The following is a 26,634-nucleotide window of genomic DNA, read 5'->3' as shown; positions in this document are numbered from 1 at the left end:
ACATAATAATTACTTCAGGCTAAAACACTTTTTGTGAATAGAAGTAAAGCTAAAATTAAATATAAAGTTTTATGAAACATAGAATTAATAATGCTGCTTTGACAACTAACTGAAATAAAATTACTAAAAACAGAATTAAAAATAAAATTGAAATGAAAACAAATAATGCTAATTATAAATATTTAAAAAATGATAAATAATAAATATAATAAAATTATTACAACTTAAATAAATATTAATATTGATAACTGAAGTATGTTTAAGTACTCACATTACTAAAACAGCTAAAAACTAAAATTTAAAATAAATTAAAGTTAAGTAGATGTATTTTTAAAATAAAAATCACAAAAGCACATAATAAAACTACTTAAGTTTAAACTATATGAAAATGTCCTAACTAAATGAAATAAGTTGAAGTTGAAGTACTAAAATTATTAATACTGCTAAAAACTAAAATAAAATAAAAAATAAAAAAACGTTTTGTTAATAGAAGTACAGCTGAAATAAAATATAATATTTGATGAAAAATATAGAATTAAGAATGCTGCTTTGGCAACTAACTGAATAAATTAATTCTAAATAGAAATATGAAAATAAAAAATTATTACAGCTAAAACTAATATTTAAATTTGCAACAGAAATAAGTTAAGGTAAAGTACTAACATTATTAAAATTAAAAATAATTTAAAGTAAATAGACACATTTGTAAAAAAATAAAAAATGACAAAAGCAACTAAATTTGGCAAACTAACTAAAATACGTTGAAGTTAAAGTACTTAAATTATTAAAACTGCTAAAAAACTAAGCACATAGTAAAACTACAATTTAAGCTAGCTAGTTTCCATAAGTTGAATAATAAACTGAAATGAAAATAAATCTTAATAGAAAATATTTTTTTTAAAAACTGTCAAACACAATTACTACAAATTAAAATACAACACATAATAAAAGTACTACAGCGTAACTAATAATAAAATGCTGTGTTGGCAACTACAACTAAAAAAGTTTCAATAGTAAAATAAGTAAAACTACTAGAAACTGAAATGAAAATAAATTACAGGTAAATAGAAATGTTTAACAAACAATAATCAGATGACAAATGTACATAAAATTACTACAAGTAAAAATAAAGCTATATAAAAATATTAAAAGAAATTACATAAGCCTGTAATAATTAAGTTTAAAATTTCTTTTTAAGTTGAAATACAACAATTACAAAAAATGTATTAATAATAAAAATTAATTAAAGCTGAACAGAAATATAAAATGAAAAATGATTAATCGACTATATTTTAAAAAGAAAATGATTAAAATGAAAATAGAAAAAAGCTAATCCAAATTATTCATAAATACTAATAATATATAAATAAAACTAAAAAAAATCACTGTCCCAGATGCTGTTTAAACACTTCATCATATCACATTGTCATTAGGAATTCTCAAATCCATACCATTATTTCATAAAGATTTGCTGTACCAGTTTCGATACCATTTAAAAAAAAGAGCATAAAATGCACAAAATAAATTCAATCTATATAAAATGCTTTAGGTACCTAATTGCACTTGTGATGTAAACAAATGAATAAAATACTTGTATTATATTTGATTAGATATTTCCTAATTTATTTCTCTTCAAGATCGTTTGATGTGATCATTTGTCTTGGCAGGTTTTCGATGCCACAAACACAACCAGAGAGAGAAGGAACCTCATCCTGAGTTTTGCCAAGCAAAAAGCATATAAGGTCAGACGATCTGTGAATATCATTCGCTTACTGAAATATACTCTAAGCACTTCTTTATGTAGCAGTAGTCAGGTTCTGCTGGAGAAACAAAGCACTAGATGTTCAGAGCATCCAGAGATCAATAAAGCTCCTGTGTCAGCCTAGTTTGGGTTTTTTCATAAACTGGAATAGAGACATTCTTGCAGTTTTTGATGTGATTATTTTTGGTTTTGTTTTCAGGTGTTTTTTGTGGAGTCACTTTGCGATGACCCAGAAGTCATTGCTGCCAACATACTGGTGAGTGCCATCATTAATGTTAATCACTACTTTATATTACAAGAAGTTGTCGAGGTTAGATAACAAGACACTTTTTGGGGAATTTGATGTTCTTTTCTTCATTTTATTATAATTATGAAGCTTTAATTGAGAGACCACAGAAAATATTTGCATTTTAAAAACATATTTATCATACTGCAGAACTATTTAAACTGATGCAAAATGCTAAACAAATTCAAAGAAATATACATATTACACACCTAAAATCTACGCACATACAGTCAAGCCCGAAATTATTAATATTCCCCATTGTCAAATTGTGACTTAAAGTTACTTTTATTTAACCAGCAAGTTTTTTTTTTGGAACGGAAATGACACTGGCTTCTCCCAAAAGATAATAAGACAATGTACAAGAGGCATCATTGTAAAAAAAAAAAAATATATATATATATATATTACTCATCTTTTATTTACATTTGAACAAAAAGTGGCAGGTCCAAAATTTTTCATACCCTTCTCAGTAATCAATAGAAATGCCTTTATTGGCTATTACAGCAATCAAACGCTTCCTATAATTGCTGACCAGCTTTTTGCATGTCTCCACTGGTATTTTTGCCCATTCATCTTTAACGATGAGCTCCAACTCTTTCAGGTTGGAGGGTCTCCTTGCCATCACCCTGATCTTTAGCTCCCTCCACAGATTCTCAATTGGATTTAAGTCAGGACTCTGGCTGGGCCACTGCAAAACATTAATGTTTTTGTCTGTTAACCATTTCTTCACCACTTTTGCTGTGTGTTTTGGGTCGTTGTTGTGCTGAAATGTCCACTGGTGCCCAAGGCCAAGTTTCTCTGCAGACTGCCTGATGTTGTTGTTGAGAATTTTGATGTATTGCTCCTTTTTCATGGTTCCGTTTACTGTGATTAGATTCCCTGGTCCACCGGCTGGCTAAGACAGTGGGGATGGTGTTCTTAGGGTTGAAGGCTTCTACTTTTTTACGCCAAATGAAGGCTACATCATTTTGCCAAACAATTACATTTTTGTTTCATCTGACCATAAAACAGAAGACCAGAAGTCTTCTTCTTTGTCCAGATGAGCATTTGCAAAGGCCAAGCGGGCTTTTCTGTGCCTCCTGTGTCCTCCTTGGTCTGCGTCCGTGGAACCCAGTGATGTGCAGTGTCCGTTGGACTGTCTGTCTTGAGAAGTTGCCTCCAGCAGAGCCCAGATTCATCAGGATGGCCTTGGTGGTGATCCTTGGATTCTTTTTTTACCTCTCTCACTATCCTCCTGGCCAGCACAGGTGTCACTTTTGGCTTCTGACCACGTCCTCTGAGATTTTTTTACAGTGCAGAACGTCTTGTATTTTTTAATAATACTTTGCACTGTAGCCACTGGAACTTCAAAACATTTAGAAATGGTCTTATAGCCCTTTCCTGACTTGTGAGCAGCCACAATGCGCAGCCGCAGGTCCTCAGTGAGCTCCTTTGTCTTAGCCATGACTGTCCACAAACTACCAGCAGAGAGCTTCAGTTTTTCACCTGTTGAGTTGATTAAAACAGCTGTTCCCAATGAATCAGGGTAATTAGGATGCTTTAGAACAGCTTGGACTATTTGGAATGGTATAGAACTTTGGATTTTCCCATAGACTGTGACAGTTTGCAAAGGGTATGAATAATTTTGGGCATGCCACTTTTTGTTCAAATGTAAATAAAAGTTTAGAAATATTTTTTTTCCACAATGATGCCTCTTGTACATCGTCTTATTATCTTTTGGGAAAAGCCTGTGTCATTTCAGATCAAAAAACAACTTGCTGGTTGAATAAAAGTGACGTTAATTTGCCAGGGGTATGAATAACTTTGGGCTTGTCTGTACATAAACCTATATATCTTGGTGATGATAAAAATGAAGTTAACATCATTGGACAGCAGGGATCTCATGTATTATAACATGTCATTATTTTTTTCTGTACAGGATGTGAAGGTTTCCAGCCCTGATTATCCTGAGAGAGATAGAGAGAGCGTGATGGAGGATTTCCTGAAGAGGATTGAGTGTTATAAAGTCACATATCAGCCGTTAGACCCAGACGACCATGACAAGTACGATTTTATTTCCATTTTAAGCATGCATTTGTTATTTTTCTCTGAGGAGACATTTTCAAAGACTTTTTATCCTTTAGATTTTTTGATAAAATAAAATTAATACTTTTCTGTATTTTACAATTTTTTTAGAAGCCATACGAAAATATTCAATTTCAGCAATTCATGACTCAAAAAACTGAAATAAAAATAAAATAAAAATAATAACCTGAATACAACTTAAACTAGTATTAATATTGGCAATTGAAATAAGTTTAAGTACAAGTACTAACATTATTAAAACAAAAATTAAAAATAAATGAAAGTTAAATAGACATGACAAAAACACGTAATAAAATTACTAAATTTTAAACAAATATTTAAATTGCTAACTAACTGAAATAAGTTGAGTTAAAGTGCTACAGTGATTAAAATGGCTAAAAACTGGAATTAAAATATATTAAAGTAAAAAAAATGTATTTATTTTTTAAATTAATACTAATTAATACTAACTACAATTTAAATTAATATTTAAAAACAGGAAATAACTGAAATAAGTTAAATAAACTGAAATGAAAGTAAATATAAATATTAAAAAATTATAATAAAATGTCAAAAATATGATTACTTTTCTGTATTTTACAATTTTTTGAAACCATATGAAAATATTTAATTTCAGCATTACATGCATGACTCAAAAGCCATCTTAGCTTTTCTGTAGTTATGTCACTCAGTCTCCAGCAGAGAGCAGTACATTATAAAAATAAATAAATAAATAAATAAATAAATAAAATTATGCTAACTAGAAATATAAAAAACTGACAATCATATAATAAAATGAATACAACTTAAACTAGTATTAATATTGGCAACTGAAATAAGTTTAAATTAAAGTACTAAAATTACTAAAACTGTTAAACTAAAATTAAAAATAATTTAAATAGACATGACAAAAGCACGTAATAAAATTACAAAGTTAAAAAGAAATATATTTTAAAATTAATCAAACATGATTTAAAAAGCACTTTAAAAACTACTAACTGCTACAAGTTAAACTAATATTAAAATGGAGTCTAACTGAAATAAGTTGAATAAAGTGAAATGAAAATAAATCTAAATAGAAGTAGTTAAAAAATAATAATAAAATGTCAAAAACACAATACATTTAATACAAAAAAATAAAAAATAAAAATAAAATTACTGCAGCATAAACTAATAATAAAAGTGTGTGATGGAGGATTTCCTGAAAAGAATCGAGTGCAGTAAATTCATATATCAGCCACAAGACCCGGTCTACCATGACAAGTATGATTTTATTTCCATTTTAAGCATGCATTTGTTATTTTTCCGAAACATCATCTAGATCACCGAGGAGACGTTTGGTAAGACTTCTTCTTGAGGCAACTTTTTTCCCCTTATTTTTTGATCAAATAAAATTATTACTTTTCTGTACACTTTAAAAAAAACGTGTGAAAATATTCAATTGCATCAGTTCATGACATTTAAATCAGCTTTAGCTGATCTGTAGTTATGCCACTCAGTCTCCAGCAGAGAGCAGTACAGTACTGAATGTATTTTGTTTATTTATTAGCACGTTGTTTTTGTTTGGTCATGATAATATACCATAAATATCTTTTAGTTGATTAAGTTATGTTAAAGTTATGTCATGATGTTTAAATATTAACCTAGAATCTTTAAAAAACCTGTAAGGATGTTTGGACAGTCCAAGGCATTTGTAAAATTCCTCTTGCGTGGCTTTTGGCTTTAATTATGGAATCATCTTGCTTGGAAAGTTCAGCCCATTGTAGTGGTTACAGACGCAGATGCCTTTAGACATCTTTCATTAAATGATGTAACATCCAGAACACTGTTATATAAAAATACACTGCAGTTTGTTTTTGTTTCTAAACCTTTATTATATTCTTTACAAATGTGAGGTTCAAAAAGGGAAACAACATTATGGTGCAGTTAATTTAATATGCAAAAATAAGTGAAAAAACCCACAGTATGTTGTTCCTGAAATTAATTTAGATTTGTTTTAATCGACAGTTCTAGTTTATTATTTGTTTATATATTATTGTAGTAGTTATTAATATTTTGAGAACTGAAAATATAAAATGCAAAATTATAAAAAAAAAAAAAAAACTTTTAAAAATCGCTTTAGTAAGTTTGTTCCGTTTTTAAATATTTATATTTTATAGTTTTCAGTTAGTTCTATTTTAGTTTTAGTAATTTTATTACTTCAACTTAAATTGGCATGTTAGCTGCTAAAGCAGCATTTCTAGTTTTTTTTAATTTTCCTGTTTAGTTTTAATTTATCTCTTCGCTTCTTCAGCTATAACTTCTCTTTGATATGATGCCATAATTAACTAGTTCAATCAGATGCAACAATAATTTCTCTGATGTTTATTGCAATATATACTGATAAATTGAACATTGACTTCAATGGTGAGAGATGACTGGATGCGTTCAGCTGATTTCTGTCACCAACTGAACTGCAGTGGTCAAACTATTTAAAATATAGTCGATTAAGCTACAAATTTGATCATAATGCACAGTGTTTCCATCTAACATCTATTTTAAGGCACAGCTAGTTATATTAATGAAGTGTTTCACTAGTTAGCAGTAAGTAGATTTTTGTTGGATATTGTCTTTGGAATCTAAATATTTACATTTTACTTGTAAACATCCAACTTTTTTGCAGTTATTGTCATAAAACATTAACGCTCAGAAGTGCTCTAAACAGATCACGTATAGCAAATCATTTGATTCAGATTGGGACATAAAATCACAAATAATTTGATTTAGATCAGGACTTCGGAGTGCCTTTTTGCAAATTATTTGATTCAGATTGGAACTTCGAAGCGGGTTTGTGAATCATTTGATTTAAATCAAAACTTCAGAGGGATTTGTAAATCATTTCGCAAATTAAACGATTCTCGAATCATTATTCAGATTGTGACTTCAAATCGTGGATCGCGAATCAATTTGATTTAGATCGGGACTTCAGATCGCAAATCATTTGATTTAGATCAGAAGTTCAGAACAGGTTTGTGAATAATTTTGCAAATTAATTAAATGATTCTCGAATCATCATTCAGCTCGGCACTTTGGAACACAGTTTGGTTAAACTTCAGATCACAAATCATTTGCTTTAGATCAGGACTTCCAAATGCATGTTGCGAATCATTTAATTGATTTGATTCAGAAAGGATCCACGCTCTGAATCATTATTCAGATCAGGATTCTGCAGTGCGGATCACAAATAATTAGATTTAGTTTGGAACTTCAAAACGGGTTTGTGAATCATTTGATTTAGATCAGAACTTCGAAGCGGGTTTCCGAATCACTTCGCGAATTGAATGATTCTCAAATCATTATTCAGATCGGGACTTTAAATCGTGGATCACAAATAATTAGATTTAGATCGGGACTTCAGATCGAAAATCATTTGCTGTAGATCAGGACGTTAATTTGCGTGTTGCGAATCATTTAATTGATTTGATTCAGAACGGATCCACACTCTGAATCATTATTCAGATCAGGATTTTGGGGAGCGGATCACAAATCATTTGATTTAGTTTGGAACTTCAAAACGGATTTGCAAATAATTTGATTTAGATCAGAAATTCGAAGCGGGTTCTCAAATAATTTTGCGAATTGAATGATTCGCAGTCTGCACTCTGATTCCTTAACTGACATGATGGTTCGCAAATCATTATTCAGATCACTATTTTGGAGCCCAGGATGCAAATCCTTTCATTTAGATCGGGACTTCGGAGTGCATTTAGCAAATTATTTTTGATTCAGATCGGTACTTTGCTACGCGGATCTCAAATAATTTGATTCAGATCGGGACTTCAAATTGTGGATCGCAATTCATTTGATTTAGATTAAACTTCAGATCACAAATCGTTTGCTTTAGATCAGGACTTCAAAATGCATGTTGCGAATCATTTAATTGATTTGATTCAGAAAGGATCCACGCTCTGAATCATTATTCAGATCAGGATTCTGCAGTGCGGATCACAAATAATTAGATTTAGTTTGGAACTTCAAAACGGGTTTGTGAATCATTTGATTTAGATCAGAACTTCGAAGCGGGTTTCCGAATCACTTCGCGAATTGAATGATTCTCAAATCATTATTCAGATCGGGACTTTAAATCGTGGATCACAAATAATTAGATTTAGATCGGGACTTCAGATCGAAAATCATTTGCTGTAGATCAGGACGTTAATTTGCGTGTTGCGAATCATTTAATTGATTTGATTCAGAACGGATCCACACTCTGAATCATTATTCAGATCAGGATTTTGGGGAGCGGATCACAAATCATTTGATTTAGTTTGGAACTTCAAAACGGATTTGCAAATAATTTGATTTAGATCAGAAATTCGAAGCGGGTTCTCAAATAATTTTGCGAATTGAATGATTCGCAGTCTGCACTCTGATTCCTTAACTGACATGATGGTTCGCAAATCATTATTCAGATCACAATTTTGGAGCCCAGGATGCAAATCCTTTCATTTAGATCGGGACTTCGGAGTGCATTTAGCAAATTATTTTTGATTCAGATCGGTACTTTGCTACGCGGATCTCAAATAATTTGATTCAGATCGGGACTTCAAATTGTGGATCGCAAATCATTTGATTTAGATTAAACTTCAGATCACAAATCGTTTGCTTTAGATCAGGACTTCAAAATGCATGTTGCGAATCATTTAATTGATTTGATTCAGAAAGGATCCACGCTCTGAATCATTATTCAGTTCGGGATTCTGCAGTGCGGATCACAAATGTTTAGATTTAGTTTGGAACTTCAAAACGGGTTTGTGAATCATTTGAATTAGATCAGAACTTCGAAGCGGGTTTGTGAATCATTTGAATTAGATCAGAACTTCGAAGCGGGTTTGTGAATCATTTGAATTAGATCAGAACTTCGAAGCGGGTTTGTGAATCATTTGAATTAGATCAGAACTTCAAAACGGGTTTGTGAATCATTTGAATTAGATCAGAACTTCGAAGCGGGTTTGTGAATCATTTGAATTAGATCAGAAATTCAGAGCGGGTTTGTGAATCATTTGAATTAGATCAGAAATTCAGAGCGGGTTTGTGAATCATTTGAATTAGATCAGAAATTCAGAGCGGGTTTGTGAATCATTTGAATTAGATCAGAAATTCAGAGCGGGTTTGTGAATCATTTGAATTAGATCAGAAATTCAGAGCGGGTTTGGAAATCATTTGAATTAGATCAGAAATTCAGAGCGGGTTTGTGAATCATTTGAATTAGATCAGAAATTCAGAGCGGGTTTGTGAATCATTTGATTTAGATCAGAACTTCGAAGCGGGTTTGTGAATCACTTCGCAAATTGAATGATTCTCAAATCATTATTCAGATCGGGACTTTAAATCGTGGATCGCAAATAATTTGATTTAGATCGGGACTTCAGATCGCAAATCATTTGCTTTAGATCAGGACGTTAATTTGCGTGTTGCGAATCATTTAATTGATTTGATTCAGAACGGATCCACGCTCTGAATCATTGTTCAGATCGGGATTCTGCAGTGGGGATCAAAAATAATTAGATTTAGTTTGGAACTTCAAAACGGGTTTGTGAATCATTTGAATTAGATCAGAACTTCGAAGCGGGTTTGTGAATCATTTGAATTAGATCAGAAATTCAGAGCGGGTTTGTGAATCATTTGATTTAGATCAGAACTTTGAAGCGGGTTTGTGAATCATTTGAATTAGATCAGAACTCCGAAGCGGGTTTGTGAATCATTTGATTTAGATCAGAAATTCAGAGCGGGTTTGTGAATCATTTGATTTAGATCAGAACTTCGAAGCGGGTTTGTGAATCACTTCGCAAATTGAATGATTCTCAAATCATTATTCAGATCGGGACTTTAAATCGTGGATCGCAAATAATTTGATTGCATGTTGCGAATCATTTAATTGATTTGATTCAGAAAGGATCCACGCTCTGAATCATTATTCAGATTGGGATTTTGGCGAGCGGATCACAAATCATTTGATTTAGATCAGAAATTTGGAGCGGGTTTGCGAATCATTTCGCAAATTGAGTGATTCGTGAATCATTATTTTGATCGGGACTTTGGAAAGCGGATCACAAACCATTTGATTTTGATCGGGACTTTTAAAACGTGGCTCATAAATAATTAGATTTAGATCGGGACTTTAGAAAGCGGAAAACAAATCATTTGATTTAGATCGGGACTTCAGATCGTGAATCATTTGCTTTAGATCAGAACTTCAGAGTGGGTTGTGAAGCTTTTGATTCAGATCTGAACTTTGAAGCACAAATCATTTCAAATCATTTGATTGAGTTTAGGACTTCAGACGGAGCCAGTTTGCAAATATTTTTTTTTTTAAACAGTAGAAACGAACAAACCATTAAGGCAGTACAGTTGTAAAAACAAAACAAAGAAAAAGTATACACAAACACAATTTCCTTAAGAAAATTAACCATTGTTTTACTATAGTAATAGTGTAGTTACAAAGTTTTTTTTTTTGTATAACAACAGTTTTACTACAAATACCATGGTTAAACTAAAACGTTAATTTGTAGGTATCATGGTTTAACTATAGTAACCATGTGTTTTCTGTTTGTTTGGTTTTTGAGTATGGGATGTGTTTCCAGGTTAACAAAACAAAACAAAAAAAAGTAATACGTTTACACCTTAGAGGACACATAGAATGACGTATAATTACGTCCATAAGCTTTTTGTGAAATTTGGATGTACTCATTAATCTGTTGTTTGACCTCTTCATAATTAGGGTGAGAATAAAAAGCTTCCAAAGTCGGGCATCGCTTATTATGATTTTCAAGGATGTAGAATTTAGTATGGACACTTTGACATATCTCTACCGATATCCAGCGACTACTTATTTGTCCTTAGCAATAATTTTGATCACACAATGAAATGTCTGCTGTCTGCCGTTATATCCCCACCAATGCCAAAATCAAACGTATGCTCATGTTTTTAATGTGTACAATTATATATAATATATATTTTAAACTGATATCACACCTGTTGATGCCAGAATAACATTGTAAATGTTATGTACTTCATTTCTTATGCTCCTTTTATTCTTAACTTGACATCATTGCATACACGTGCTTCACTTTATTTTTGCCATTTTCTTTTATTAGTATGTTTATTTTTTATCTATTTATCTTTTTAAAAAATTGACAAACATGGTTTGATTAAAGAGATCTCAGAAAAGCTTAAAAAGTCCACCTATCTTTACTAGTCATTTACTGAAAAACAAATTGAGTTTTAAAATCCTTTATTAAGTGTAGTGTACAGATTGCACATAAACATGAATGCTTTTTAAACAAAGGACGGGATTGTTGTAGGTAATGAGGTACAAGTTGATCTAACAATTATATAATGGTGATTAATTATGTTTTTCATTGGACATGAATCTTACTCATAATTAATTGCAGGAACAGTTTCTCTAGAGTCAAGTGTTGTTGTTGTATTCTCAAGAGGACAATAATGATAAAACAACTCTGATTGTAGTGTGAGTGTGTCTCTAAACCATTAGGCCACAAATACATATAACAGTTTAATTAGAACTGTTTGCAAAGATGTTAGTAAAACCATTTCATGGTTGTTTGAAATAAACAGGAGTCTCTTTTTTTGTGCACTTCCAGGGAGCTGTCTTTCATCCAGGTGATCAACGTCGGCCAGCGTTTCCTGGTGAACCGTGTTCAGGATTATATCCAGAGCAAGATTGTTTACTACCTCATGAATATTCACGTCCAGAAACACTCCATCTACCTCTGCCGCCACGGCGAGAGCCAGCACAACGTGCAGGGTTGCATTGGAGGAGATTCAGAGCTCTCCAGCAGAGGAAAAGAGGTACAGTTAATGGATAAATGAGCAGAATATGGCCCTGTTAAAGCAGTCTTATTTCAGTATCATAATACTGTAACACAAACCTGCATCATATCAGCTGAATAAAATCTAGTGCTTGTTTGTCACTAATATTGTGGCTGTTTTGCTCAAGCACCTCAAATATGATGCATTTTGTAGCATTTTTACTATTTTTCTTTTTTTTCTTTTTTTTGCCACAAACAGATGATTCATGTCTTTATCTGATCCAGATTACAATTATTGGTTCAATTGGTTCAAAGTCAAAAGTTTTAATGTTTTTTTTTTATTTAAAGTAGAGCATAAACAGTAAAATTTTTGAAATATTTTTACTATTTAAAATAACTGTTTTCTATTTGAATATATTTTAAAATACAATTTATTCCTGTGATTTCAAAGCTGAATTTTTAGCATCATTACTCCAGTCTTCAGTGTCACATGATCCTTCAGAAATCATTCTATATATAATATTCTGAATTGATGCTCAAAAACATTTACTGTTATTATTATGTTGAAAACAGCGGAGTAGAATTTTTTCAGGTTTCTTCAATTAATAGAAATAGAAGAACGGCATTTATCTTAAATGGACATATTTTGTAACATTATAAATGTCTTTATAATCACTTTTGATCAAATTAAAGGATTCTTGTTAAATAAATGATGCTGAAAATGTAGCTTTGATCACAGGAATAAATTACATTTTAAAATATATTTAAATAGAAAATAGTTATTTTAAATTGTAAAAAAAAAAATATTACTGCTTTTGCTGTATTTTGGATCAAATTAATGCAGTCTTGGTGAGCAGAAGAGACTTCTTTAAGTAAATTTAAAAATCTTACTGTCCAAAAACTTTTGACTACGTTTTGATTACTTCATTTGTCATTAGAACAGATACTTTTGACATTTGACCGCTTTAGTTCTTTTTTATAAGTGTATTAAAGCTAATACATATGTATTATATATGTATATAATTTGTAAAATCATATATATGTATCATAGTATGCATGTATGCGTATATATATATATATATATATATATATATATATATATATATATATATATATATATATGATACATATATAATTTTTACAATTTGTAAAGTCTTATTTTATTAAAAAGTTTTTATTGTTTTGTTGTTTTAAAGTTTTTTATAATACAGGGCCGTTTTATAGTGTTTGTTAATATTTTGAATGAGGTTTTATTTATTCATGTATGTTTTTATTTATTTATGTATTTTTGTTTTCACTTTAATATTAGTTGAGGTTTTAGTTGTTCTTTTTTTGTGATTTTTACAGTTTTTCTATTTGTAATTTTAACAACTTTAAGTATAACTAGTTTTTATTGTTTTATTATTATTATTATTTTTATAACATTTATACTATTATGATTTTTTTTTAGTTGTTTAGGTTAAAATTTTATTTGAGTTCTTTTAGTACAACTGAAATAAAAAAGGCATGTTTTAAATATTTTCTTTTACTATAAAATGTATTTATTTATTCATTCATTCATTCATTTAAAAAAAAAATAAATAAATAAATGGTTTCAGTTTTATTTAACTGTAGTAACCGTGCTTTAAAGAATGTTTGTTTTATGTATCAAAACTGAAAGTTGTCTGCATTTAGTTAATTCGTTAATCATGTTTTTTATTACTGTAGCACACGTAAAACCACTTTCATAGTCACCCTGTGTTGATTCCCAGTGTGCTCTGGGTCAGTCCTTTACCACACGTAGGTGAGAAATTTTTGCAGGCTTGTTAACTTCTTTCCTGCTCTGTGTTAGTTTTCTAAAGCCCTGCGTGGGTTCCTGGAAACCCAGAAGATCCCGGACCTGAAGGTGTGGACCAGTCAGCTCAGACGCACCATCCAGACGGCCGAGGAGCTGGGCGTCCCGTACGAGCAGTGGAAAATACTCAACGAGATTGACGCTGTGAGTTTCGTGTCGCTGTTTTTATTACAGCGGCAGCTTCTGGTTTTCATATGAACACCGAACTGTTCTTCATTACTTACCGTGATAAAACAGAGATGTTTTCTGTTAACACGCAATTACTCAGTTTGAGTCAGACATTTAATGGAGGTGGATCGTATTTAAATCGTTCACCACACCAAAATAAATTCAGCTATATAATTGTAAAAACCTTGCCATGAGTGCAATAAAAGTCTGCTTCTACATCAGTGGAAAGTAAGGTAGACGTCTTTTCTTAAGTTCCTGAAGATGTAGATGAGTTTGTTTCTTCATCAGATTTGGAGTAATGTAGCATTACATCACTTGGCCACCAGTGGATCCTCTGCAGTGAATGGGTGCCGTCAGAATGAGAGTCCAAAAGGCTGATAAAAACAAAATAATCAACAATCCAATCCACACCATCTTGAGAAAGCAAGCTGTGTGTTTGTGAAAAACAAATCCAGGTCCCACTTTACATTAGGTGGCCTTAACTACTATGCACTAACATTTAAATTAATCATTTGGTACAATGTACTAATTGTGCACATATATGTTTTTACATTGTATTTATATATTTTTAAAAACCTATATGTGACCCTGGACCACAAAACCAGTCATAAGGTTCACAAAACTGAGATGTACACATCATATGAAAGATACATCTATTTGAAAATCTGGAATCTGAGGGTGCAAAAAAATCTAAATACTGAGAAAAATCACCTTTAAAGTTGTCCAAATTAAGTTATTAACCATGCATATTACTAATCAAAAATTACATTTTGATATATTTATAGTAGGAATTTTACAAAAAATCTTCATGGAACATGATCTTTACTTAATTTCCTAATGGTTTTTGACATAAAAGAAAAATCAATAATTTTGACCCATACAATGTATTTTTGGCTATTGCTACAAATATACCCCAGCGACTTAAGACTGCTTTTGTGGTCCAGGGGCACATATGTAATTACATTTGTAATTCATTTCTGTAATTACCACTGTTGAACCCTTACACCCTAACCCACCCTAAAACCTACCCATACCACCAAACCTGCCCCTAACCTTACCCATATCTCATCTTAATAGAAGCAAAAGTGATTTGCAAATAAAATAAGAAATATGACCACATTAAGTACATTGTACTTATTTTTTGATGCAAGTACAAAATAGTTAAGGCCACCTAATATAAAGTGTGACCCAAATCCATCATTAAGACTTTTTTAACTTTAAAATGTTGTTTCCAACCAAAGTTCAAGTTCATAATATTGCTTTCTCCAGTGAAAAAGTCTTCTGATCTGAAGTAGGAGAGAAATATGCACAGATTAAGCAGTCTAAAACAGTTTCAAACAAATATGTTGGTGGATTTTGCTGTGAGAGACAACAGAAGATCTTTTTTACTAGAGGAAGCGTCATCGTATTTTGGCCAGAAGCAACAGGTTTGAAGTTTAAAATGTCTTAATGATGGATTCGTTTCTTACAAACACGTCGTTTTTTACTTCATAAGATGTTAATTGATGGACTGGAGTGGTGTGGATTGCTTGTGGATTATAGTGATACCAGACTGTTCTTCATTACTTACTTACTGTTAATCAGCCATTTAGCTCTCATTCTGATGGCACCCATTCACTACAGAGGATTCATTGGTGAGCGAGTGATGTAATTCTACATTTCTCCGAATCTGACCAAGAAACAAACTCATCTACATCTTCAATGGCATGCTAAAAAAAGAGTAAATTACCAGCAAATTTTTTTTTTTTTGGGGGGGGGGGGGGGGGTGAGCTTTTCTTTATATAGCAAGCCAAAAAAAACCCTAACACAAATCACATTATTGCCAAGCATCTGAATTGATGACAGAGAAACATTTGTGCTGTTTGTGCATTGTTATTTTAATGTTTGTTTCTTTTCTGTACCAGGGCATCTGTGAGGAAATGACATATGAAAAAATTCAAGAAACATACCCAGATGAATATTCTCTCAGATACCAGGACAAATACCATTACAGATACCCAGGAGGAGAGGTGTGTACCATTATGACACCTGTTATGCAATTTAGTAGGGCTGCTAACCGTTAGCCGTCGAAAAGAGGCCTGGTCGACCCAAATTTTATTAGTTGTTTAGTCGCAGACAAAAAAAATCCACAGGAAGTGACGAAGTCTCACAGTCCCTAATGGACAGATCGTTCATTCATCGACCTCAAATATGACTTTTCATCTGAAAGCTTCATAAAGTAGCAGCTTTACATAATGTTAACCTAGAAAAATGCAGTCTGAAAGCTGAATAGTATTACCGAACAGATGCTTGCTCTTAAAATACAAATTTTTGGTCATACAGCTAAGAGTAATGCATATTTCAAACCTGTAAAGACTGTTTATTTGTATACGAAACGTTGCGCTTTTGTAAAATAATGAAAGCAAACAGGATGCGTTTTCTGCCGTCTCTGTCAATTTGAGAGCGAAACCTAGAAGCTCTGTGTATTCTTGCCTTACAGACATGGTAAAATATATCTATAGGGAGTGAAATGTCTACTTTTAAATGAACCAATTCAAATGGAAAATAAATATTCTCAGATTATGTAATCCATATGAAACATGCATACAGGTGAGTCAGTGTCGCTGACTTCATCTCTTAAACCAAAAACAAAGAAAGCATTAATTTATCAATAAATTATTAAAATGTTAACGCAGTCTGCTTGCTGTTTTTCTCTGACACATTCATAATTATTATATCTGCCGGTGCACTGTGGCAAGCAATTAAAAACTCGTTATCATGATTTAAATGGTGCGACTAATAGTCAGCTAATGCTTAAAATGAGCAGCCCTACAATTTAAACTCTGCTGTTACATGTCACCTGATGTTTTATGCCTTTTGCCTTTGTTTTGCACTGTTTGTCATTTGGTTTCTCCCTTCTGGTTTTCCCTGTCTCTGTGTTGATTTGGTTTAGCCCTATGATTAGTCTTCGTTAGTGTTATCAGTATCACCTGTGTTTCTTGATTAGTTCCCCTTTATAAGTCTGTCTTTGAGTTTAGTCCTTTGTCGGTCATTTAATGTGTTACGTGTGTGGTTTTTCCCTATGTTTCATCTTGAAGATCATCAGAAAGTATTTCTTATTTGAGTTTGCCTCCCGTCTCGTCATACCTGCACGGATCGTTACATCTGCATGACTTTTTCATGACCTTTTCTGTTTTTTTAATGATTCAGATTTAGACTGATTGATTAATGAAATATTCAGACTGATTCACTGAAAAGAATCAACTCAAAAGAATTCACTTCCACTTTCTGAATGAAGACTATTACGCTCACCGAGGCTGCATTTTTTTTGTTTAAAAACACAGTAAAAATTGTGAAATTCACTATTTGAATATACTTTAAAATGTAATTTATTCCTGTGATCAAAGCTGATATTTCAGCATCATTACTCCAGTCTTCAGTGTCGCATGATCCTTCAGAAATCATTCTAATATGCTGGTTTGCTGCTCAAGAAACATTTCTGATTATTAATGTTGAAAACTGCTGTGAAACGGAGATAGTTTTTATTTTTCAGGATTCTTTGATGATTCGAACGTTTAACAGCATTTATTTGAAATATAAATCTTTTGTAACATGTCTTTGCTGTCACTTTTGATCAGTCTAATGAAGTTTTTCTGAATAGAAGTACTCATTTCTACAAACAAACAAAAGCATTCATATCTAGTAGTGAGTTTTGTCCTTCTTCTCTTGCCGTAGTCCTATCAGGATCTGGTGCAGCGGCTGGAGCCAGTAATCATGGAGCTGGAGAGACAAGGCAATGTGTTGGTCATCTGCCATCAGGCTGTTATGCGCTGCCTCCTCGCCTACTTCCTGGACAAGAGCGCTGGTGTGTCACACACTCAAATCGTATCAGGCCTCTTGTGACTTACTGATGAATATAATAAGATAAGGACAGTCATGAGTATGATGGCTTGCTTTTCAAGTAATAAGCATCCTATGAACTGATCCTCTAACAAACTCTATGAGATGACGTTGATATTTTCCCTGGTCAAAGCTCTTCCATGCACGACTGCTTTGACTCAATTATGTGCTCATAATGTCTCCAGCTGTCCTCATATTTTGCTTTGCTTGTATTGCACAGATGATTTGCCGTATCTGAAGTGCCCACTCCATGTGGTCCTAAAACTCACCCCAGTGGCTTATGGTATGTGTTGTGTTTTTATTCAGATAGGTCCGTCTTTTTGAGCAGTAGTATTTATTAGTTTTTGATTTTATAATTAAAAAAATATATACTGTATATTATTGAATTATATTTAACAAAAAGTATTAAAATAACTATTAATAAAATAAATAGGCAAAATGGTTTGATGTATATAAATCTAAAATGATATTTAAAATTTAAATATCTATGTATTTAAAGGGATAGTTCACCCAAAAATGAAAATTTGATGTTTATCTGCTTACCGCCAGGGCATCCAAAATTAAGGTGACTTTGATTTCTCAGAAAAAAATAATATTTAATTTAAACTATCCCTTTAAATTTAATTTAATTATTTAAAATTAAGTAAAATATATAAAACTCCAGTCTTCAGTGTCACGTGATCCTTCAGAAATCATTCTAATACGCTGATTTGCTGCTCAAGAACCTTATTTGTTATTATTATCAATATTTAAAACAGTTGGATACATTTTTTTTCTTTGCTGAATAAGATCTGATTCAGCCGTAAGATCAGCATTTATCTGAAATAAAAAGCTTTTGTAACATTATACACTATACCATTCAAACGCTTGGCCTCAGTATAGTTTTATTTTCTGGGTAAAGAAATTATAGAAATGAATACTTTTATTTAGCAGGAATGCTTTAAATAGATCCAAAGTGATGATAAAGAAATGTATAATGTTACAAAAGGTTTCTATTACAGATAATTGCTGTTCTTCTGAACTTTCTATTTATCAAAGAAACTTGAAAAAAATTCAACATAATAATAATAATAATAATAATAATAAATGTTTTTGAGCAGCAAATTAGCATAGTAGAATGGTTTCTGAAGGATCATGTGACTGGAGTAATGATGCTAAAAATTCAGCGTTGAAATCACAGGAATAAATTGCAGTTTAAAATATATTCAAATAGAAAAGAGTTATTTTAAATAGTAAAAATATTTCACAATTTTACTGTTTTTTCTGTACTTTGGATCAAACAAATGCAGGCTTGGTGAGCAGAAGAGACTTCTTTAAAAAACACAAACTTTTACTGTTCAAAAACATTTGACTGGTATTGTATATAAAATTTAGATTTACAATTTTTTATTATATTAATAAATTAACTGTTAATAAAATTAGATATATAAATAAAAATAAATTGGTTAGGAAATTGCTAATTTTCATAATATTTTTTTTTTTTTTTTTAATGAGATTAAATACTCTAGTAACATTTGAGTTTTCAATACATCTGTTTGTTTTCTGTTACAGGCTGTAAAGTCGACATGTTTGACCTGAAAGTAGAAGCTGTAAACACACACCGGGACAGACCGCTCGTAAGGAGATACATAACCTTTACCAAACTAACAGTTTATGTGATGTTTGCTAAATCAGGCTTTACTGTCAGTATTAGCAACCATTTAGTAACATGCTATTTCTCTTCAGGGAAGTTTATTTGTATTTTTTTAGGGTTTTTTTGTGTAGAAATGATTTGGGTTTTTATTCTCTTCTGATATTTTTGGAATCCCATGCGTCCTATGATCTCTGTCCAACACAAACACAGTTTCAGTAAATCAGTAGTAGAGGAGCTTCAAAGCAAAAATAACCTCTTGAACTCTTTTAACAGAATGCTAAAAGCATAAAAGCTGACAAAACCCATGGTTTTGTGGTCTGTTTTTGCAGTGTGAGTCTGTAGGTGTGAGTTTGCATGAAAAATACAGACCACAGGTCCGTGGTCAAAAAGATTCTCTTCCCGTCTTGCTATATTGTTTTGGATGAGATCAGCATGTTGTTGGGGGAGTTTCCCTGCCAGTCTAAGCTTTAATTTAACTATGGGCATCAACATGTTTAGTTTCAGCTCAGATTTTGAGCCAGTTTATATAACATGGATAAACAGAAGGTTTATGCACTTTAGAACAAAAAAAGATTTAGTGATGTATTTGTTGACATACTGATTTTTAAGTGAATCTTCAGAAGAAAATCATCCTGTCTGAAAACATTGTCTTTCCCCTCCCTTTATTAAAATGTAGCAATTGCACAAATGCACTTTAATCCTAATTGTGCTAAAATAATCTTCATTTTCTTAATGCAATATACTGTTTTATTAATTTGGTAACACTTTACTTAAAACCTTTATGTATGATGCATTATAATAGTAGATTTAATGCATTAATTATGTCTTGTAATGCACCTTAAAATGCATTGTATGATCTAATGAATAAATATAACCACAATTATAATACAATATAATACTTATAAATTCATTTAGAAAATATAATGCACACATGACAAACTAACTTTAATTATTATAATGCACTTTAATTTTGATTGCAACTATTTATTTTAAAGATATAATGCATTACAACGCACATTATGAATAACTTTGTATGCATTTTTGAGACACCTAAAGAAACTATGGCATTTGTGAATATTATTTTATATGCACTGGTAATTCAAAGTGCTATAAATATATATATATATTTTAAATAATCATAAAAGTAATCAACAGCTGCATATATATATATATATATATATATATATATATATATGGTTAAATATGTAAGAAATTACAATAAATAATCATAATAGTAATCAACAGATGCATGAAACAAAAAAAACCTAAAAAATAAACATAAATTATAAAAATATATGACAAATAAAAAATAGGTTTAAAATGTATGTGTTTAAGACATTAGGAAAAAAAAACAAGAAAAATACATACGATGATAATCACTAGGACGCAGTACAGAAAAATATTAACAGATTAAAAGATTAACATATTTATACATTTACACATTAACACCATAATTTCACATGCAAAGCCATTAGCCAATGACAACAGATGTCATTTACAGATGTCTAAGCGCTATAATAGCCATTACAGGCTGTTTCATTGTAAGGGTCAGACAGCAGGTGGAAATTGTTTACAAGAAAATTATGATGCAAGAAACCCCAGGTTATAAGAAATATGTTTCTTTATAAACATGGCTTTTGTGCCAGTCTTCACCCACATGCTGTCCCTCATGCTTACGTTGTGTGTTATCAGGGAAGCTCCGGACAAGAATTGCCGCCCACTCTGCTGAGAAGGAACAGCTTTACGCCACTGTCTAGTCAGGATCAAGTCAAGCGGCCTCGCCTCTTTAGCGTCGGCAACCCGCCCCGGTTAGCAAGCGTTCCTGCTTTATCAACTACGCGATTCCCTGAGGCACAGGAGAGCGAGGAACTGAGCGAGAGCCAGGTTAGTTTTGGCCGGCTTTGTCTCTGTGTGTCTGAGCTCATAGTGTTCCCCTTTAATGTGACTGAGGTCCTACACACACACTGACAATATACCCTGGGAGAACAAAGAGCAGGCACAGTTTTGACCCCAATACTAAAAGAATTTAGGATTTATGTTTTATGTTTTAAAAAGGTATATACAGTATGTCACAAAAGTGAGTACACCCCTCACATTTCAGCAACCATTTTTGTATATCTTCTCAAGGGACAGTACTATAGAAATGAAACTTGCACATATATATTTTAGATACATATATATCTAAAATATACTTGCATATATTTTAGAGTAGTCAGTGTGCAGCTTGTATAAATTTACCGTCCTTTGAACATAACTCAACAAACAGCCCTCATTGTCAAAATAGCTGGCAACAAAAGTGAGTACACCCTAAGTGATAACAGCAGTATGTTGTTTATCCATGCAAAGCCACATGTCCTATTCATCATGTTTATGTTTTTGTCTGCTTGACAGGACCATACAAAGTTGTGTATCTTGTACTAGAGAGGTTAAAATTAGGTGTTTTTAGTACAGTTCTCTCATACTGATCACTGGATGTTCAACATGGCATCTCATGGCAAATAACTCTCTGAGGATTTGAGAATTTGAATTGTTGCTCTCCACAAAGATGGCCAAGGCTATTAGAGGTTCAGTAACACCCTGAAACCGAGTTACACTACAGTGGTCAGGGTCATACAGAGGTTTTCCAAGATGGGTTCCATTCGGAACAGGCCTTGCAAGGGTCGTTCAACGAAGTTGAGCACTCATTCTGAGCATCAGGTGCAGAACAGATGCAAAAAAACAGACGCATGAGTGCTGCCAGCACTGCTTTAAAGGTTGCAGAAGTAGAAGGTCAGCTTGTCAGTGCTCAGACCATACGCCACACACTGCAACAAGTCAGTTTGCATAGGCGTCATCCCAGACGGAAACCTCATCTGAAGCTGGCTCACAAGAAAACCTGCAAACAGTTTGCTGAAGACAACCAATCCAAGAGCATGAATTACTGGAACCATGTCCTGTGGTCTGATGAGACTATAAGATACACTTGTTTGGCTCAGATGGTGTCCAGCATGTGTGGCGATGCTCTGGTCAAGAGTACCAAGAAAAGTGTGTCTTGCCTACAGTCAAGCATGGTGGAGGTAGCATCATGGTCTGGGGCTGCTTGAGTGCTGCTGGTGCTGGATAACAATGGTGCTAACACAATATATTGACACTTTAGACAAGCTTTGGACACTTTCTTGCCAGCTGTTTTGACAATAATGGCTTTATGTTGAGTTATTTTCAGGGGACAGTAAATGTATACTGCTATACAAGCTGCACACTGACTACTCTAAAATATATCCAAGTTTCATTTCTATTGTATTGTACTTTGAGAAGATTTACTAAAATAGTTGCTGAAATGTGAGTGGTGTACTATATAATATATAAGTTTTATAGATTCATAAGTTCCCGTTTTGTGGACATTCACATAAAGACCAATCATTAGTCAGGTTGAGACACAGCATTTGACCATTTACATTTACAAAAATCATTTCTGTTTTTTTAATTAATATTGCATCAACTACTGATGAACACTTCAATTTTTATTTTCCTTTTCTGCATTTTAAAAATCTCTATGGTACATGATTGTCCTATTTAAATCAGTGAGATAAACAATTTAGGTCATAAGTAATCCAAAAGTAATCTGATTATATTACCTAAAATGTGTAATGTAATGGATTATGTTACTAACTACAATTTTTGTCATGTAATTTGGAATGAATAACGGATTACGATTTATCCAGGTGGATTATAAGTAATCTTCGTTATGCATGTGCTGTAAACAACACCAGGTAACCAACATCATCAAGTAACGTTTGTGTCTTATAGGAAATACTGAACCGCTTCGCCCCCTCAGACTCGAGAGATGCCATCCAAGAGTGAAGACACAAATAAAGCAGTGTGACGCCCGCCACAAATTAAATCTTTTCTCCAGACATGATTCAGCTGTTGACGCCCACTCAAAATCAGCACAAGTAAACACTGCTTTATGTAACGTTACTAGCGCCAACGATGTCTCCATGCGATCTTGTCAACCCTCATCCGTCCACAAGTGTTTGGAAGTATGGTAAAATCACGACAGCATGTGAGTAACTGATTGAAACATTCGGAATGTTGAAAAGATTGACAGTTCTGAGGACCAATTAGAGTATGGCTGGACTGATTAAGTGGGCGTGGCTTGGGCTAGTTAAGCTGATTGGCTCTCCGATTGTATGTTGCACTCTTTTCTTCAGAAATGGATTGCCTTAGAATGGATTGACTCAGGCCAAATTTGATTGGATATTATATAAATGATTGTATAATTATAATTTTAGCTGTTATTTGTTTGTGATTTTCTTGCTGTCTGTATTTACATTCTGCGTTCTGGTTTTGATTGTTGCGCAGATGAATATAATGTTTTGCGGTTATATCATAGGTCATTCGACAGAGGAAAAGATTTGTATAATTTACGTTCTGCTGGTTTTTCTCCCATCAAACTTTCTATAATTTTGGAAAGGAACGTCAGGGTTGTTCTTACAACTGTTTTATTTGTTATTAATAAGTGAAGCTCAAGGAAACTTGATTCAGTCTTTAATGAATGTGTTATCGTTTAGTTTAAAAAAACATATGCACAGAATCTATCTTATCGGTGTTTTTCAATGGATTTGAAAGGATGTTTATTACTACTGAGAATATTGAAACTCATACTGTTTTATTAGTTTATATGTGTATTATTATCATTTAGACATTATTTATACATGGTTTTATCTTGCATCAGATCTGGAAGGATATTCTTAAAGGGGATTTTAAATGGCTTTATAATTATAATCTGGGTTTTATAATTATAATTTGAGTTCATGTTGATAGATTTTTGCATTTCTGATTTTTAGGACGCACAAGTATGTTTTTAATATGTTAAGAACATGTTTCTGTCAATCAAACGCTGCATTGTTGTTATGTATTTTTAATGCAAATGTAAAAAATGTGTGATTGCTTGAGCGGATATGATCAGATCTGAAAGTGCCTTTGCTTCGCAACCAAATACCAAATCACAGCCTAAAAAAAGTGCATATTCTTGGATCCAAGAAACACATTTACCTCGGAGCCAAGACCTTTATTTTAATTTAATTTGTTACAGAAAATACATTGTGTGTTCAGGCAAACAGCATCACAATATATCATTGTTTTAGTTATAAATAACTGTATAGTGTCATGCTAATCTAGAGATAAACATTTTGTCATCTAATAAATCAGTCGGTGATGCAAGTACAATTGTTCTGTCATTTAAATAGTGATTAAAATTGATATGCTATTATTCTATATTTTATTCATGTTTTCACTTTGTTTTTTTGTATTATTTTTTATGGTTTTTAGTTACCTAGAATTACCCTGCAATTAAAAATGTGCAGTATTGCAATAATTGTATAAAGTTTACATGCTCTGCATTTTTTGTTAATGTAATTTTATTTTATTTTATTTTATTACTTGTAATGTTAGAATTTATGTGCATTTTTTTTTAATGTAGTGGTGTTTTTTATTTTATATATTTTATTTTTATTTACTTTTTTATTTTATGGTAAAATTTATTTATTTTATTTTATTTTTTACTTTTTGTATGGTACGATACGATTTATGTGCACATTTTTTAAATGTAGTATTTTTTATTTTATAGTAGAATTTATGTGTACTTTTTTAAATGTGGTGATGTTTTTATTTTATATATGTTATTTTATTTTTTATTTACGTTTTGTATGGTACAGTTTATGTGCACATTTTTAAATGTAGTTGTTTTGTTTTATTTTATTATTTGTAATGTTAGAAATGATATGCATATTTTAAATGAAGTGGTGTTTTTATTTTATACATTTAATTTAATTTAATTTATACATTAAATTTGATTTACTTTTTTCCTATGGTACAATTTATGTGCACATTTTAAAATGTAGTGGTTTAATTTAATTTAATTTAATTTAATTTAATTTGTAGTGGTAGAATTTATGTGCATATCTTAAATATAGTGGTGTTTTTATTTTATATATTTTCTTTTTTTATTTAATATTTTATTTACTTTGTATTTTATAGTACAATTTGTGGGCATATTTTTAAATGTAGCGGTGGGTTTATTTTATATATTTTATTTACATTTTACTTTTTTTTTACAATGGTACAATTTATGTGCACATTTTAAAACGTAGTGGTTTCATTTAATTAAATAAATTAAATTTGTAGTGGTAAAATGTACTTGCATATTTTAAATATAGTGCTGTTTTTATTTTATATATTTTATTTATTTTTTTATTTTTTTATTTTTTGGTAGAATTTATGTGCATATTTTAAATGTGTTTTTATTTTATACCTTTTAATTTAATTTATACATTTAATTGTATTTACTTTTTTCCTATGGTACAATTTATGTGCACATTTTAAAATGTAGTAATTTAATTTAATTTAATTTAATTTAATTTAATTTAATTTAATTTGTAGTGGTAGAATTTATGTGCATATCTTAAATGTTAGTGTTGTTTTTATTTTATATATTTTCTTTTTTATTTTATATTGTATGTACTTTGTATTTTATATTACAATTTGTAGGGACATTTTTAAATGTAGTGGTTTAATTTAATTTAATTTAATTTAGTTTAATTTAATTTAATTTAATTTAATTTAATTTTTGGTAAAAGTGAACCAAAAGACATTTAAATGAAGGTGAACAATTATATATTTTTTAAATATATTTATTTACTTTTTTATGGTACAATTTATATGCATGTTTTTAAATGTGGTGTTTTTAGTTTAGTTTTGTTTTGTTTTTAACTTTTTTTATTTTATTTTTGATGAAAAAAAAAAACAAAAGACATTTGAATGAAGGTGAAAAACTAAAGTTTTTTTTTTTTTTTTTTTTTGAAGTTATGGAATGATTTATGTTTTACTTTCCTTCGTAGTGGCCACAGTCACATAAACAGCTCTGGTTCAGACTGGTCTACCACGTGAAAAGAGTGGGTTGTTTAAGCATCGCAGCCACAACATCGGACAGTTTTGTTCCCACAGCTCTGGAAAATAAGTAATGCTTTCCTTTTTTAGTAGAACATTTGTAGAACATTTGTAGCTTGTCCTGAAACAACATCAAGCGAGCCATTAATATTTGTTTTTAATAGTTAAGTTAAAAGTATGTTTAAGAAGTGACAAATGGGTTGGAAAATAAATATTGTCATTTAGTTTTTGGCAGCGCAGTGATTAGAGGATGTTGCATTTTTGAGAAAA

At 31.4% G+C, this 26,634-nt stretch overlaps 1 protein-coding gene across 1 annotated transcript in view; it reads left to right on the top strand.

Moving 5' to 3' along the window:
* Nucleotides 1–24,693, top strand: part of pfkfb2a (6-phosphofructo-2-kinase/fructose-2,6-biphosphatase 2a) — a 37,833-nt gene extending 13,140 nt beyond the window's left edge. Inside the window, exons 6-16 of the mRNA XM_073822577.1 lie at nucleotides 1,668–1,742; nucleotides 1,962–2,018; nucleotides 3,967–4,091; nucleotides 11,756–11,963; nucleotides 13,755–13,901; nucleotides 15,830–15,934; nucleotides 17,640–17,769; nucleotides 18,025–18,087; nucleotides 19,356–19,420; nucleotides 21,130–21,321; nucleotides 23,224–24,693. Coding sequence (XP_073678678.1) covers nucleotides 1,668–1,742; nucleotides 1,962–2,018; nucleotides 3,967–4,091; nucleotides 11,756–11,963; nucleotides 13,755–13,901; nucleotides 15,830–15,934; nucleotides 17,640–17,769; nucleotides 18,025–18,087; nucleotides 19,356–19,420; nucleotides 21,130–21,321; nucleotides 23,224–23,277 — 1,221 coding nt within the window. The 3' untranslated portion in view covers nucleotides 23,278–24,693. The remainder of the gene's footprint in view (nucleotides 1–1,667; nucleotides 1,743–1,961; nucleotides 2,019–3,966; nucleotides 4,092–11,755; nucleotides 11,964–13,754; nucleotides 13,902–15,829; nucleotides 15,935–17,639; nucleotides 17,770–18,024; nucleotides 18,088–19,355; nucleotides 19,421–21,129; nucleotides 21,322–23,223) is intronic.
* The last annotated feature ends 1,941 nt before the right edge of the window (nucleotides 24,694–26,634 follow it).

Source organism: Garra rufa, chromosome 18 (genome assembly GCF_049309525.1).
Source record: "Garra rufa chromosome 18, GarRuf1.0, whole genome shotgun sequence".
In the NCBI taxonomy this organism is placed as follows: Eukaryota; Metazoa; Chordata; class Actinopteri; order Cypriniformes; family Cyprinidae; genus Garra; species Garra rufa.
The sequence above is the reverse complement of the archived record's forward strand: the minus strand, read 5'-3'. Positions and strand labels throughout refer to the sequence as shown.